The following is a 15,789-nucleotide window of genomic DNA, read 5'->3' as shown; positions in this document are numbered from 1 at the left end:
ATTAACGGGCACAGTGAGGCTGCAATTAACGGGCACAGTGAGGCTGCAATTACTGGGCACAGTGAGGCTGCAATTGATGGGTTTTTATCAGTATTTTTCTGAATTTTTCAGTGTGTTTGCACCCTGCCAACAATTTTGAGCACTTGTTTAGAAAGTTTGGAGACCCCAGTTCTATATTAAAGCCCCCAACAATTAACCCCCCACCCCAGCAATCAACCCCCATGTCCTCTACACAGATAGCATGCATTTCTGCATATCTCATCCAATAAAAACTAAAAAAAAAATACTAACACACGATCGGACATTTCGACAACAATACCATGGATTTTTTTCCGACGGAATGTTGGCTCAAACTTGTCTTGCAAACACACGGTCACATAAATGTTGTCGGAAATTCCGAACGTCAAGAACGCGGTGACTTACAACACTACGACGAGCCGAGAAAAATTAAGTACAATGATTCCGAGCATGCGTCTAATTGTTTCCGAGCATGCGTAGGATTTTTGTGCGTCGAATTGGCTACAGACGATCGGAATTTCCGACAAGAACTTTTGTTGTCGGAAAAATTGAGAACCAGCTCTCAAACATTTGTTGTCGAAAATTCAGACAGCAAAAATTTGAGAGCCTCTGCTCTTGTGCACATTGCTGGATTGAGATCGGGCTTAGGTAAAAATTAGGGGGGAGGGGGGGCTGCACACTGAAGACCTTTTACCTTCATGCATAGAAAGCATGCAGGTAAAAAAGCCTTCAGCACCACTTTAAAGACTAGGGGCCAGATTCACAGAGATCGGCGTATCTCTGTGCGGGCGTAGCGCATCTCATATGCGCTACGCCGACGTAACATAGATAGGCAAGTACAGTATTCACAAAGCACTTGCTCCCTAAGTTACGGCGGCGTAGCGTAAATGGCCCGGCGTAAGCCCGCCTAATTCAAAGTAGGCTGGTAGTGGGCGTGTTGTATTGAAATGAATCATGATCCCATGTAAATGAAGCGCCGAACGAACGGCGCATGCATGCTCAGAATCACGTTGAATTTACGCCGTAGGATACGACGGCTCAATGGCAACGACGTGAACGTAACCTACGCCCAGCCCCATTCACGTACGACTTACGTAAACAACGTAAAATCCAACGCTTGTTCCGACGTCCATACCTTTGCATTACTTGCGCCTCATATAGCAGGGGTAACTTTACGCCAGACGTACGCCTTACGTAAACGGCGTAGCTTAATGCGACTGGCGCAAGTACGTTCGTGAATCGGCGTATCTAGGTCATTTGCATATTTAACGCGTAAATCTACAGGCGCCCCTTGCGGCCAGCGTAAATATGCACCCAAGATACGACGGCGTAGGAAGCTTACGTCGGTAGTATATTGGCAAAAATTAGGCGTATCTGATTTCCAGAATACGCGTATAGATACGACGGCGCACATTTGGACTTACGAAGACGTATCTGGAGATACGTCGTCGTAAGTCCTTTCTGAATCCGGCCCTAGGTTTACATTAGTGCATCTGGGTTTTTTCTTTATGAATTTATATTGCTTTTTTTCCATGCGCTCCCATCGAAGTCTATTCAGGATGTTCTAAAAATAAAATAAAAGGTAGAAGGGCGCTCAACCACACAATAGTGATTGTGATATGTGGATTTCCACACAGCAATGTGCAACAATTAATAAATAATAAAACTAATACATTAGTTTCCAAAACATGTGTGAACAGTGGTTTCAGGAACATAGAGGATATAAATCAATATACAACAGAAATGTCCCATGCAAACGTGCATGAATAGGCAGATTCCTCTGCAGTGTCAATCAGAAAAAACACTAAAGTTCACTGGGTTGAAAACCAAAAAATAGAGTCCCAATAACATGCATAGAAAGCCAGAACAAATCTTGATAATTGTTGTGATCTTCCTAGTGGAGAAAAGTAGAAAAAGTAGAAAATGCCACCACCATACTTTTCAGAATTCACTTATTTCCACCCAAGGTGCTTTGTATATAAAATGCTCTTACCAGAGCCTGTTGACCACTTTACTTAAAAAGATAGTCATACGGGCCAGTGCAGGATTGTGCCTACACACACATGGATATGGACTATTGAATCTCGTTTCCAGGCGTTCCAGATAGGGGGAATATGCAAAGAAAAAACCGGTAGACGCCAATAGCGTAATAACGTTTTAATAGTAAAAACAATATAAAACACGGAAAGCCAAATGGCCTCTTACTTTAAAAGTGCCTACCCGGCACTGGGACTGCAGGCCTGTTACCGCCAATCTGCGGTTCAAATTTGGGTTGCAGGGATCGGATACCACCGCCGTAGTTCCACCATCAACTCCTTCCTGTCAGCTCACCAGAGCGGGGGGGCGTCACGTGACCAGGACCGCCTCCGACGTACGTTTCGATTGACCGTCTTCAGGGGCACGCCCCCCTGAAGATGGTCAATCGAAACGTACGTCGGAAGCGGTCCTGGTCACGTGACGCCCCCCCCGCTCTGGTGAGCTGACAGGAAGGAGTTGATGGTGGAACTACGGCGGTGGCCTGCAGTCCCAGTGCCGGGTAGGCACTTTTAAAGTAAGAGGCCATTTGGCTTTCCGTGTTTTATATTGTTTTTACTATTAAAACGTTATTACGCTATTGGCGTCTACCGGTTTTTTCTTTGCATATTCCCCCTATCTGGAACGCCTGGAAACGAGATTCAATAGTCCATATCCATGTGTGTGTAGGCACAATCCTGCACTGGCCCGTATGACTATCTTTTTAAGTAAAGTGGTCAACAGGCTCTGGTAAGAGCATTTTATATACAAAGCACCTTGGGTGGAAATAAGTGAATTCTGAAAAGTATGGTGGTGGCATTTTCTACTTTTTCTACTTTTCTCCACTAGGAAGATCACAACAATTATCAAGATTTGTTCTGGCTTTCTATGCATGTTATTGGGACTCTATTTTTTGGTTTTCAACCCAGTGAACTTTAGTGTTTTTTCTGATTGACACTGCAGAGGAATCTGCCTATTCATGCACGTTTGCATGGGACATTTCTGTTGTATATTGATTTATATCCTCTATGTTCCTGAAACCACTGTTCACACATGTTTTGGAAACTAATGTATTAGTTTTATTATTTATTAATTGTTGCACATTGCTGTGTGGAAATCCACATATCACAATCACTATTGTGTGGTTGAGCGCCCTTCTACCTTTTATTTTATTTTTTCAATATCACAATTCAGTATTGTTCTATGAGGAGCAGCTTTTTTAGTTTAATTTAGAACCTATTTGCATTTGGCGCGGAATTTTACATTTTTATCATTATTCAGGATGTTCTACCAAAAGAAGCGCCTACACCTTTTTTTCAAGTTGCACAGAAGAGCATTGCATAGATGTGAATGGACACCATAGACAATAATGGGATTTCTCTAATGGTGCAATGTGGTGTGCTGGCCAAAACATGGCAAATCGCACAGATGTGAACGCAGGCCATATAAACCAATATGAAGACCAAATTCTACAGGTCCCCACGTTTATCTCCTCTAGGGATCAAGTTATACAGACTACATTTTTATATAGGTCCTATTATACTCCACGTCTCCTCTTCCGTCTATATAGACTTCCCCTGCTGTCTGCTCCAGATGTTCATCAGCTAATGCTAATCCATGTACAGTGGAACCTTGGTTTACGAGTAACGCGGTCAACGAGCGTTTTTAATAACGAGCAACTTTTTTTAAATCCTGACTCGGTCGCAAAACAAGCAGAATTCAAGCTAATGGGGTGTGCAGTACCGCATTTGGCCAGAGGTGTGGGGGGCACCGGTGACACTCGGAACGGTTCGGAGCTATTCGGTAATACTCAGAATCACTTCGTTCCCGAACCTTTCTAAGGGTTTCCGAGTTCAGCCCAGCTGTCCCTGAGTATTCCCGAGGCTCTCCGGTGCCCCCCCCCCACATCTGGCCACATACGGTATTGCATGCCATAGAAGTCAATGCAGAAAGAATTATCATTGTTTCCATTGACTTCTATGGGGAAACTCGCTTTGATATGCGAGTGCTTTGGATTACAAAAATTCTCCTGGAACGGATTATGTTCATAATCAAAAGGTTCCACTATATAATGAATAGACATACTGAATAACCTATATAGTGATATTTAAGCACTGTTTTCTCTATTTTCCTTGTTTTTTGCTCAATCGTACTGCTTATTTTGTGTACAATAAAGTTACCCCTTTTAAAAAAAAAAAAATTATATATAAGACCTAATAATATTCTCCTTTCTGTCAAGGGTATTTATTCCAAGACCGCTACAAATTGTTGGCTCCTGAGTTCTTCAGATGGTTATCCAAGTCGTGTGCTAACAAAACCATTTATATTATTATACAGGATTTATATAGCACCTACAGTTTACGCAGCACTTTACAATATAAAAGGGAGACAATACAGTTATAATACAATAAAATACAAGAGGATTAGGAGGGCCCTGCTCAGAAGAGCTTACAATCTAATAGGGTGGGGCAGGTGGTACAAAAGATTGTAACTGTGGGTGATAAGCTGATGGAAATGGTAAAAGATTAGTTGGAGACGCGATAGGCTTCACGGAAGAGATGCGTTTTTCTCATAGAAGGGGATGAGAAGTAAAGCCATATTTTTACCCACAATCTACAGTATACTACTGCAATCATTTTATTTATTGACCTCCCCAGAATTTAAAGTGGAGGTTCACCCAAAAAACAAGTATATAACATTACATTCAGTATACCTCAAACATGTACAGTATGCCGTTTTTTTTTTTTTTTTTGGGGGGGGGGGGGTGTACATACGGTATTATCAGTATTTTCCTTCCGGGTACTCGCTCCCGCTGGACTGGGCGTTCCTGTGCAGTGCCGCACAGGAACGCACAGACTTCGCCCATATGATTGACGTGCCTGAGAAAAACTCCCACCAGCGGATAAGGCGCGTCACAACTTTCCGAAAGTAGCCGAACCGCGAGCCTGCGCACCGACTAGGAGCCGTGTAGAGCTGACTGCGCAGGCGCCGTATAGAGCCGACTCGAGGTTCGGCTACTTTCGGAAAGTCGTGACGCGCCTTAGGCCCCGTACACACGGTCGGTTTGGTCCGATGAGAATGAACCGCAGTTCATTTTCATCGGACCAAACCGACCGTGTGTATAGGCTGTCGGTCTGTTTTCCTTCGGTCCAAAATGCTTCAAAACCGAACTGATGGACCGCTGCCCCATCGGACAAAAACCGATGGTTAGTACAGAAAAGCATCGGTTCAAAACCCGCGCATGCTCAGAATCAAGTCGACGCATGCTTGGAAGCATTGAACTTCGTTTTTTTTTTTAGCACGTCGTGTGTTTTACGTCACCGCGTTCTGACCCGATCGGATTTTGAACTGATGGTGTGTACACACATCAGGCCACTTCAGCGGTGAACCGATGAAAACGGTCCGACGGGCCAGTCTCATCGGTTTGGTCCGACCGTGTGTACGGCCTCATCCGCTGGTGGGAGTTTTTCTCAGGCACGTCAATCATATGGGCGAAGTCCCAGATGACATTGCGGCACTGCACAGGAACGCCCAGTCCCGCGGGAGCGAGTACCCAGAAGCCAGGAGGAAAATACCGATAATACTGTATGTACACCCCCAAAAAAAACAAAAAACGGCATACTGTACATGTTTGAGGTATACTGAATGTGATGTTATATACTTGTTTTTTGGGTGAACCTCCTTTAAGCCATTATCTTGAATCCAGCTAATTACGGAAGAAGCAGACAATTTATTTAATACTGACAGCACTTTATAAATCATTATTGGATAGACTGATCCTTTAAATCAGCAATACCCATTAAATATATATTTTTTTAGATGCTGGGCTCTGTTACTTTATAAAGAGACATAAGATGGATCAGCATCGCACTGTTTTTACCATCAGTTTCCTTTTCCTCCATGACTATACATTGCAGCTTCCCAAATAATTCCCTGCAGATTGCCCGTTCAGCTTTGCTGAGGAAGATCAGGTTGAGATCGAAACGTTGTGTCTGTGCCAGGCAACTCAAGATGTCCAACACTTCCTGCCACTGTACTCTCAGGATGTTCCCCTCCAGTACCTGCAATATTTCTCCCAAGAGTGCCGAGCACACCTCCGCATGGAAGATGTGGGACAGTTTGTTGGCTCCGATTTGCAGCAGAAAGTCGTATCTTTTCTTTACGTCTATCCTGCGCCACTCGCGGGTAAATTCAAATGCATTTCTGGGTTCTAAAGAGGATTCCTATAAATAAAAATGAAAGATAAAACTTTATATAAATATGTTACATATATGCCCATACCATCATAAATTCTTTCTGGCTTAAAGTGGAGTACCACCCTTATTTTTATTTTTTTTAAAGACACCCTTGATGTTATGATTAAGAACTTTCCAAAAGCTAATTATATGCAAAATCGCTTATTTCAGTATTTTTCATTCAAACTAACCTTTAGTTTGGCTTGTCAGCACACCATCTTAATTGTGGGCATGTGAAGCCCACTGGTGTCTTCTCCTTGGATAAGGTGCTGCTGGTGACCCAGCATTCACCTCCCAATCTTGTGCGTAAAACACGGCGCACGGGTTGCCATCACAATGGCGGAGGAGGAAGTTCCCGCCCCGTTGTGATGGCAACCTAATCTAGCCCACTGACTCTGGGAATGATGACCATCTCCCAGGAGCCAAGGCGCCGCAGGATATCACATACATCACTGCGGCCGCAAGGGAGGAAGAAAACACCATACACCCTAGCAACAAGGTACAGAGACCTAGAGGGGAAAAAAATGCCCAATGATGTTAAATGCCCCATACACACGATCGGAAATTCCGACAGCAAAAGTCCGATGTGAGCTTTTGAACGGAAATTCTGATCGGATTTTTGCTGTCAGAATTTCCGACAAAAGATTGAGAGCTGATTCTCAAATTTTCTGACAGAAAAAAATCCTATTGGAAAATCCAAACGTCTGTAGCAATTCCGACATGCAAAATTCCGACGCGTGCTCGGAAGCATTTCTCGGCTCGTCGTAGTGTTGTACATCACCACGTTCTTGACGGACGAAAGTTCAGAGAACTTATTTGACCATGTGTATGCAACACAAGCTTGAGTGGAATTCTGTCGGAAAAACCATCCAAGGTTTTTCCGATGGAAAATCCGATCGTGTGTACGGGGCATTAGTTTGCTCTTCAGAAATGGATCCTGTAAAGATTTACCGTATTTATTGGCGTATACCGCGCACTATTTTGCCCTGAAGATCAGGGCAAAATCGTGGGTGCGCGGTATACGCCGATACCCGCTTTCCCGCCACGAGTTTGAATACTGCGCCGGCATATACCGAGCGCAGTACACTCGTGTATCTTCGGGCAGTCTCGGCACTTCTCGCGCTGACGTCCTGAGCGTACAGGACGTCAGCGCGAGAGTTTCCGAGCCTGCCCGACGATACCCGAGTGTACTGCGCTCGGTATATGTCGGCGCAGTATTCAAACTCGGCGCGGGAAACGAGCGGGGAGGACGCCGCAGACGGACCCCGGACCCGACGAAGAGGACCCCGGAAGCCGCAGAAGGACCCGTACCCGACGAAGAGGACACCCGAAGCCGCAGACGGACGCCGGACCCGACGAGGCCGCCGATGGACGCCGCGCAAGACACCAAAACTGTAAGTACAAAAAAACTTTTTTTCCCACAGGATTCGGGGCAACATTAGGGGTGCGCGGTATACGCGGGAGCGCATTATACCGCGATAAATACGGTATATGTGGGTGGAACTCCACTTTAAAGCACAGACCTTCTTTTTTTTTTTTTTTTTTAAACAGATCATACAAAAGTGTACCGACAACAACCAATCAGCATCTTTGCCCTGAGTGATTGGAACAAACAAAACAAATATTCGTTACTGCCCTTTGAAACTGCCATGTTGGAACAGGAATGGTTATTTGCCAGAGCTCAAAGCAAGGTCCATAAAGACATTGATGAGCGAGTTTGGGGTGGAGGAACTTGACTGGCCTGCACAGAGTCCTGAATTTAACCAGATAGAACACATTTGTGTTGAATTAGAGTGTAGACTGCGAGCCACGCCTTCTTATCCAACATCAGTGCCTGACCTCACAAATGCGCTTTTGGAAGAATGATCAAACATTCCCACAGACACTCCTAAACCTTGTGGACGGCCTTCCCAGAAGAGTTGAAGCTGTTTTAGCTGCAAAGGGTGGGCCAACTCAATATTGAACCCTACAGACTAAGACTGGCATCGTAATACTTTTGACAATATTGGGGGAGATCCACAGAAAGAGTACGCCCGCGTATCTACTGATACGCCGGCGTACTTTCAAATTTCCCGCGTCGTATCTTTAGTTTGAATCCTCAAACCAAGATACGACGGCATCTGGGTTAGATCCGACAGGCGTACGGCTTCGTACGTCTTCGGATCGTAGATGCAATACTTTGGCGTCCGCTAGGTGGAGTTCTCGTCGTTTTCCACGTCGGGTATGCAAATTAGCTATTTCCGACGATCCACGAACGTACGCGTGGCCGTCGCATTCTCTTACGTCGTCTGTAGTCGGCTTTTTCTGGCGTATAGTTAAAGCTGGTATTTTGCGGCGTATAGTTAGACTTGCCATGTTAAGTATGGCCGTCGTTCCCGCGTTTAATTTGAATTTTTTATTTTTTTTTGCGTAAGTCGTCCGTGAATCGGGATGGACGTAATTCACGTCTAAGTTAAAAAAATTACGTCCTAGCGACGTCATATAGCGCAATGCACAGCGGGAAATTTCGGGACGCATGCGCAGTTAATTCGGCGCGGGGATGCGCTTCATTTAAATGAAACACGCCCCCTAATCGCCGATTTGAATTCCACCGCCAGAGATACACTACGCCGCCGTAACTTACGGCGCGAAAATCTTCCTGGATTCAAACTAAAGCCAGGTAAGGTACGGCGGCGTAGCGTATCTAATACGCTGCCGGGGGGGGAAGATCTCTGTGGATCTGCCCCATAGTGTATGTCTATATTCGCAAGAGTGAAGCTGGACTTTAAAGGGCACCTGTACTTTGTCCATACTATGGCACTGTAATTTAAGCCGTCAGCACTTTCTATCCCTGCACTTCCCACTGCCAAAGCAATATCTGATACTTCCAGGTATGGGGGAAACCACCCCTGCTTCTGTACAATGCAACACTCCATGCCTGAGTGGCCCTTGTAGGTCTCATGGGAACAGGGGGGATCATGCACAGGACTTTAGAAACACAAGATCAGGGTGGCACGATAAGTACGGACTGATTATATTGTCACCTGTAAAGTTAACCTCTCCCAATATACTCATAACCCAAATGTAAAAATGTCCAGAGAAAAGGCCATAAGGACACAGCAAATAGGCTCCGTGGGAATACTTTCTTAAAAACAAGTACCATTTCACTTGTACAATGTGATAATTGAAGACAAACAGCAACATTTCTGGAGGTAATCAGATGGACACATCTGGATTAAAAGAGAGAGGATGGAGTTTGCAGTAATGTCATGGAGGAAAAAGGCGAGCAGCCAGGTCGGACAAGCAGATGCAATCAATTTCTTCTTCCGCCTCACCTGTAATACGGTACAAACTGCCTCTCTGGATGAGCTGCTTGTTGTGGCAGTTGGATTCCATGGCTGCTTCCTATCTCCTCCAATCTTGTCCTTCCGCTCCAAGGGTTTCAGGTTAGATGCGAGTACAATATCTCTGCAGAGTACAAGAGAACATGGAATAGATTGTTCAAAAGAAAAGTCAATACCGACAACGGCAATATATTACTTTACTGAAACATCACCCAAACTCATGTTACATTTTTAAAAAAAATATATAATTGTTATAGAAAAAAAAAAAAGAATAATTGAGAGCATATATCCAAAAGGATGCAAATAAATTCTATAAGAAAAAAAAAAGGGGGGGGGTTAAAAAAAAAAAAAACAAGGGTTAGCTTCTGTAGAATTTCTAGAGAAGTTTAGCCAGATTCAGAGAGAGTTAGGTCGGCGTATCAGTAGATACGCTGACGTAACTCTGAATCTGCGCCGTCGTACATTTAAGCGTATTCTGGAAACCAGATACGCTTAAATTAGGCTAAGATATGAGCAGCGTAAGTCTCCTACGCCGTCGTATCTTAGGGTGCACTATTTAGGCTGGCTGCTAGGTGGCGCTTCTGTTGAGTTCGGCGTAGAATATGTAAATGCCTAGATACGCTGATTCACGAACGTACGTGCGCCTGTCGCAGTAAAGATACGCCGTTTACGTAAGGCATTTTCCGGCGTAAAGTTATTCCAACAAACAGCTGGCCTAGTCAATGTTAAGTATGGCCGTCGTTCCCGCGTCGAAATTTGAAATTTTTATGTTGTTTGCTTAAGTCGTCCGTGAATAGGGCTGGACGTAATTTACGTTCACGTCGAAACCAATACGTCCTTGCGGCGTACTTTGGAGCAATGCACACTGGGATATGTACACGGACGGCGCATGCGCCGTTTGTAAAAAACGTCAATCACGTCGGGTCACTAATCATTAACATAAAACACGCCCCCCCATCCTCATTTGAATTAGGCGCGCTTACGCCGGCCCCATTTACGCTACGCCGCCGTAAGTTAGGAGGCAAGTGCTTTGTGAATACAGTACTTGCCTCTCTGACTTAAGGCGGCGTAGCGTAAATACGATACGCTACGTCGCCTTAAAGATGTGGCGACCTACTTACCTGGCAGGGGAGACACCATGATCATGAAGGTGGTTCTCCCAGGGCGAGGCATGGCTATTGCACACTCTAGGCCGTGCTGATCGTGGTTGTCTTCCCTGCCGCTTCTCGGCCTTTTGGCTGGGACTGGGTGTGGTATCTGTCCTTATCAGTTGTCAGCGGAGCGCTGAAGCACCTCCTACATGGGGAGGGTGGATGCAATCCAATGACGTCATTGCACCTGGAAGGATGGTTTCAGCAGGGACTACGCTGTGCTGCCCGATAGAATACTGGGGGCCGGCCCATGGTTGAGTCTGAGCCATCTGGAAGGGTGCTCCTGGTGAGGATGGGTGCTGTGCTTGGTCTTGGTCTTTTTGCCGAGTTCTAGTCTGGCCTTCTGGCTGGCTGGTGTAAGTGCTATCTCTGTCAGCGATCCGGTAGGAGGAGCTGGTAATGCCCTGGGATAAGACGGGGCAGCACCATGCAAATCCGCTGGGTTGGCTGGCAGGGGTGGAGGGCTGCACTGGTCGGTCGGGGGGTCGGATATGGAACGAAAAGCCTATGGTGCATGTGCCCCTGGAGTGGCAGTCCAGGGGTATCTGAAGATCACTGTGTGTGAGGGACACATTGATTGAAGGATACCACGGTCACTGCACCAGATACACGCTTTTTTTAGCACCTGCCTCCTGGGCCGGGCCTTTTGGCTAGGACCGGAGGAATTTTTTATTCCTGGCCGGAGGGCCTGGTCATTGTTTCACCACAATGGCCACTTCTTTCACTCTCCTCTCCACTATCCCTTCCCCCACTTTATTTTATTTAAGCCTGTGTTTGTCACTTTTTTGTCTTTTTTTGTTGTGCACGTTTTGTCACTGTGTGATTAGTAGGGTGCCGGTCCTCGGGCCAGCCCTGAACGTCTTGGGAGTAGGTGGACATGGCCTTCTGGCTTAGTTCGCCTGCTCTCATGGGGTCTCCCTTCGGGGGAGCCCCACCTAGTACTGGGAGGGTTCTGTTTCGGCAGTCCCTCCGAGGAAGTTGGGTCCGTGTCGGCTTCGGTTGCTCGGACCACAGTACCTCAGTCCCCGTCTGGAGCCTAACGCCCCGGGGGATCAGGGTTTGGGTCCCTCTTCACAGGAGGACCACTTGACGTTGCACCCGTCTGCACGTTTTTGTGAACACTCTTTATGTGTGTGCACATTTTTTCTGCACCGGGTGGAGTTTTTTGGGTGTGTTCACACGCCATAGGCTTTTCAAAAAAAGAAAAAAAAAAATGTGGCGACCTACTTGAATCTGGCTAGTTATTTTTATGGTTGAACTGGATGGACTTATGTCTTTTTTCAACCTGACTAGCTATGTAACTATGTATTTTGTGGACAATAGCTCCCAACTGCCCCTGATTTCCTCCTCATTTGTCCCTCATTTTGGTCTGATCTATATAGTTGTATATAAAATGCCCCTTTTATCTTTCAAAAGGTGTTTCCCAGCGCTAAACCTTTCATCCAATTTCTACATTGCTTCATTTTTAAATTTCAAAAGCCAATATAAAGGAATAAAAAAAATAAAAAAAGCACTTGTGTTTTTGTTTTTATATTCTCCTTTGATGGGGTGTGGCAGGGGGTGTGTCCTATGCCTACATACCTTTGCTAATAGGTGTCCCTCCTTCCCATCTCAAAAAATTGGGGGGGGGGGGGTTATGGTGGACCATCACTCACAAAAACACAAAAGAGATTTTTGCATCTTTGTGACAGCAGGACAATACTGGATTCACAGAGTGTGTGAAAAGTGGAAATAACCCAATGGGTGTCAGGGTTGAGGTTTCATTTAAAAGTAGATCTAACCACAATCATTAAAATCTACACTGCATAAAAAAATTAAAGGAACACTTTTGAATCAGAACTCCTGTGATATTGATCTGGTCAGTTAAAGCGGAGTTCCACCCACAATTTCACTTTTTAAATATAAATACCCCTGTAATACACAAGCTTAATGTAGTCTAGTAAAGTTAGTCTGTAAACTAAGGTCCATTTTGTTAGGTTGTTAGAGCATTTAGTTAGTTTATAATCTAGAAATAGACTGTGGCCATCTTAAGTGTGGGCATCATGAAGCCAGACTGTATGACTTCCTGGATTTCAGCCTTGCAGATCTCGCACATGCTCAGTGCTGCACAAGCGATGTAATAGGTTTCAGTCAGGTTTCCATAGCAACGGGAGTGTCAGAGGAAGTTGCCGTCCCTTCTCTATGCAAATAGGCTATTTGCAAGGACTACTGGGATACATGATGCCTATCCCAGAAACCCTTGCGAATAGCCTTGTGACTTAATAGCCTAGGCTAATAAGGAGGAGGAAGTAATGAAGGACTACAAAATAAAGGTATTTACAAGCAACAACATAAATAAAAATTGTCCATTCTAAACACTATGAGATTAGGGCATGCAGCACAGACAAACATAAAAAAATGGGTGGAACTCCACTTTAAGTAGCAGAGGGGGAGGGGTGCATACAGAGGGGGAGGGGTGCATACAGAGGGGGCTGTTAAACAGTTTCAGCTGCTTTGCTGTTGATTGAAATTAACAACAGGGGCACTAGATGGGCAACAATGAGACGACCTCCAAAACAGGAATGGTTTTTAAGGTGGAGGTGTCTGACATTTTTTTCCCCTACTCATCTTTTCTGACTGTTTTTCACTGGTTTTGCATTTGGCTAGGGTCAGTGTCATTACTGGTAGCACAAGGCGATACTTGGACCCTATAGAGTTTGCACAGGCAGTCCAACTCCTCCAGGATGGCACATCAATACGTGTCATTGCCAGAAGGTTTTCTGTGTCTCCCAGCACAGTCTCAAGAGCATGGAGGAGATTCCAGGAGACAGGCAGTTACTCTAGGAGAGCTGGACAGAGCCCTAGAAGGTCCTTAATCCACCAGCAGGACCGGTATTTGCTCCTTTGTGCAAGGAGGAACAGGATGAGCACTGCCAGAGCCCTACAAAATGACCTCCAGCAGGCCACTGGTGTGAATGTCTCTGACCAAACAATCAAAAACAGACTTCATGGACAATTTTGAGTTGTTGCAATGAAATTTCAACAAAATGGACTAGCTTGCAGCATTATTTTTTCACTTTGATTTTTTTATCTTTGAATTTAGCCCTCTGTAGGTGGATAATTTTCATTTCCATCAAGTGATGTGCCATCCTTTCATTCCCAATAAATTCCCCAGTCCATATCAGTATAGATATCCAGCATGAGATTTTTGCCCGTTGAGATCTGATATGTTTTCAAAGTGTTCCTTTAATTTTTTTGAGCAGTGTAATATAAAACCCCTTTCACACCGAGGGCGTTTTTGCAGTCGCTATAGCATTAAAAATAGCACCTGCAATCCGCCCTAAAACATCTGCTCTAGTGTGAAAGCCCGGGGGCTTTCACACTGGAGCGGTGCGCTGGCAGGGCATCAGGAAAAGTCCTGCCAGCAGCTTCTTTGGAGCGCATTAGCAGCGGTGAACTTACTGCTGCTAATGCGCTCCTGCCCATTGAAATCAATGGGCAGCGCTGCCGTACCACCGGCAATACGCTGCTGTAGCGGCGCATTGCTGGCGGGTTTAACCCTTTCACGGTGGCTAGCGGCTGAAATTCACTAGTAAAATAGCGGCGCTTTACCACTATTTTACTGCCGACGCTATGGGCGGCACCAGTGTGAAAGGGGTGTAAGGCCTAAAATAGGACTCTAGGCCAAAAAAAATCCCCCCCCCCCCTTTACTTCCTGTCCCATAACCAAAAAAAAAAAAAAAAGAAGTGAGATGAAATCCCTGAAAAAGAAGGGAATCCCTTGGGGACCCCCAGAATTAGGTTCCCAATTGGAAGATTCCCCCTCTATTACTTTTCTGGGTACAACCCAAAATTTGTGATGTTCTCTTAATTTCACTTTTAATGATCATGGTAAATAGGAGTCATTCATATCTATCTTTACTAGTAAGGGGAAAAGGGGGCTAGTCCCTCCACCGAGTCATTCAGGTCTATCTTTGCTGTTAGATGAGAAGGGGCTAGACCTTCCTCCGAGTCATTCAGGTCTATCTTTGCTGTTAGATGAGAAGGGGCTGGACCTTCCTCCGAGTCATTCAGGTCTATCTTTGCTTTTGAACATTAGAGAAAACCTCTACATATCCCTACAGAAAGTGTATGCTCACACACACATACAGTATACACAGATAAAATATGTTTTTCACCACACCCAAGAAGTAGTCGTGTGGGGCGGGGGAAGTCATCAGCTTTGCTCCACCATAAAGCTTAAAAAGGTCTTTTAATTCAGGATAACAGAATGAAATGGGAGTGTGGTGAAGGTGATTATTATGTTACTTTGTAACTCTGACAGGTTCACTTCTTATTGTTTTATACTACCCGTGACTGCATTATAAGAACTATCATTTCCTGCAGTATGGTAATCTCGGATCCACTTTTCTCATATAGAAAATGTCTGAATCCATTCATATAAACAGTTTCCAAATAAATAGTTAATGTAGATATAGTAACATAGAAGAGAACCTGTCATTCTATAAGGTGAGATTTGTACACGGACAAAGAGAAAAGATTTTCTGCGCTGCCTTGGCTTTAAAGCAACCTCTAATAAATCGTAATGCTTATAGTTAATCTGACTACTTCAACCAATCAGCTTCTTTATTTTGCTTTCAGTTGGAATCTGATTGGTTGCTGCTGGCACATACCTGAACTCCTCATAGGATGCCACTTTCTGATGGATGGCACGGAACTTGGCATCGTTCTCCCTTCGGTACTTCTCATCCGCAGCCACAGCATTGGCCAGCTCTCTCTCCAGCTCACTGAAGTCGAGAACCTCTGGGCTATTCATTGCCAAGACCTGAGAATACGGAGGTTATTAAAGCAGATACACCAAAATTCATTAATTCATAAATCCAAATTGACGAAAACCCGTTTAACAAATTTTTCCAAATATTTGTAAATTCTAATATTCGAAAATTTGTTGGTTTTCATTTTCGTTTCATTCGTGTTTTTTTTTCTCCGTTTTTCAGGTTATTTGTTATGATTGCAATTCGTAAATTCGTAAATTTGAAAATTAAAAAATCCGAAACTAAGAAAGAAAAT

The 15,789-nt window shown here is 44.7% G+C and overlaps 1 protein-coding gene and 1 non-coding gene across 2 annotated transcripts; one reads left to right on the top strand and one right to left on the bottom strand.

Annotated features, from left to right (window-relative positions):
* Positions 1-5,696: 5,696 nt before the first annotated feature.
* On the bottom strand, positions 5,697-15,568 carry CCDC103 (coiled-coil domain containing 103). The gene is made up of 3 exons (XM_040329724.1): positions 15,393-15,568; positions 9,581-9,713; positions 5,697-6,254 (listed from the first exon to the last, which is right to left on the bottom strand). The coding sequence occupies exons 1-3, from the start codon at positions 15,533-15,535 to the stop codon at positions 5,847-5,849; spliced, it is 684 nt and encodes a 227-aa protein (XP_040185658.1). The 5' UTR covers positions 15,536-15,568; the 3' UTR covers positions 5,697-5,846.
* Positions 10,703-10,861, top strand: LOC120919646. The gene has a single exon (XR_005744608.1). It is a non-coding gene; the product is annotated as a U1 spliceosomal RNA (small nuclear RNA).
* Positions 15,569-15,789: the final 221 nt, after the last annotated feature.

Source organism: Rana temporaria, chromosome 12 (assembly GCF_905171775.1).
Source record: "Rana temporaria chromosome 12, aRanTem1.1, whole genome shotgun sequence".
NCBI classification, from domain to species: Eukaryota; Metazoa; Chordata; class Amphibia; order Anura; family Ranidae; genus Rana; species Rana temporaria.
Note: the sequence above shows the minus strand (reverse complement) of the source record. Positions and strands in the feature narration are given on the sequence as shown.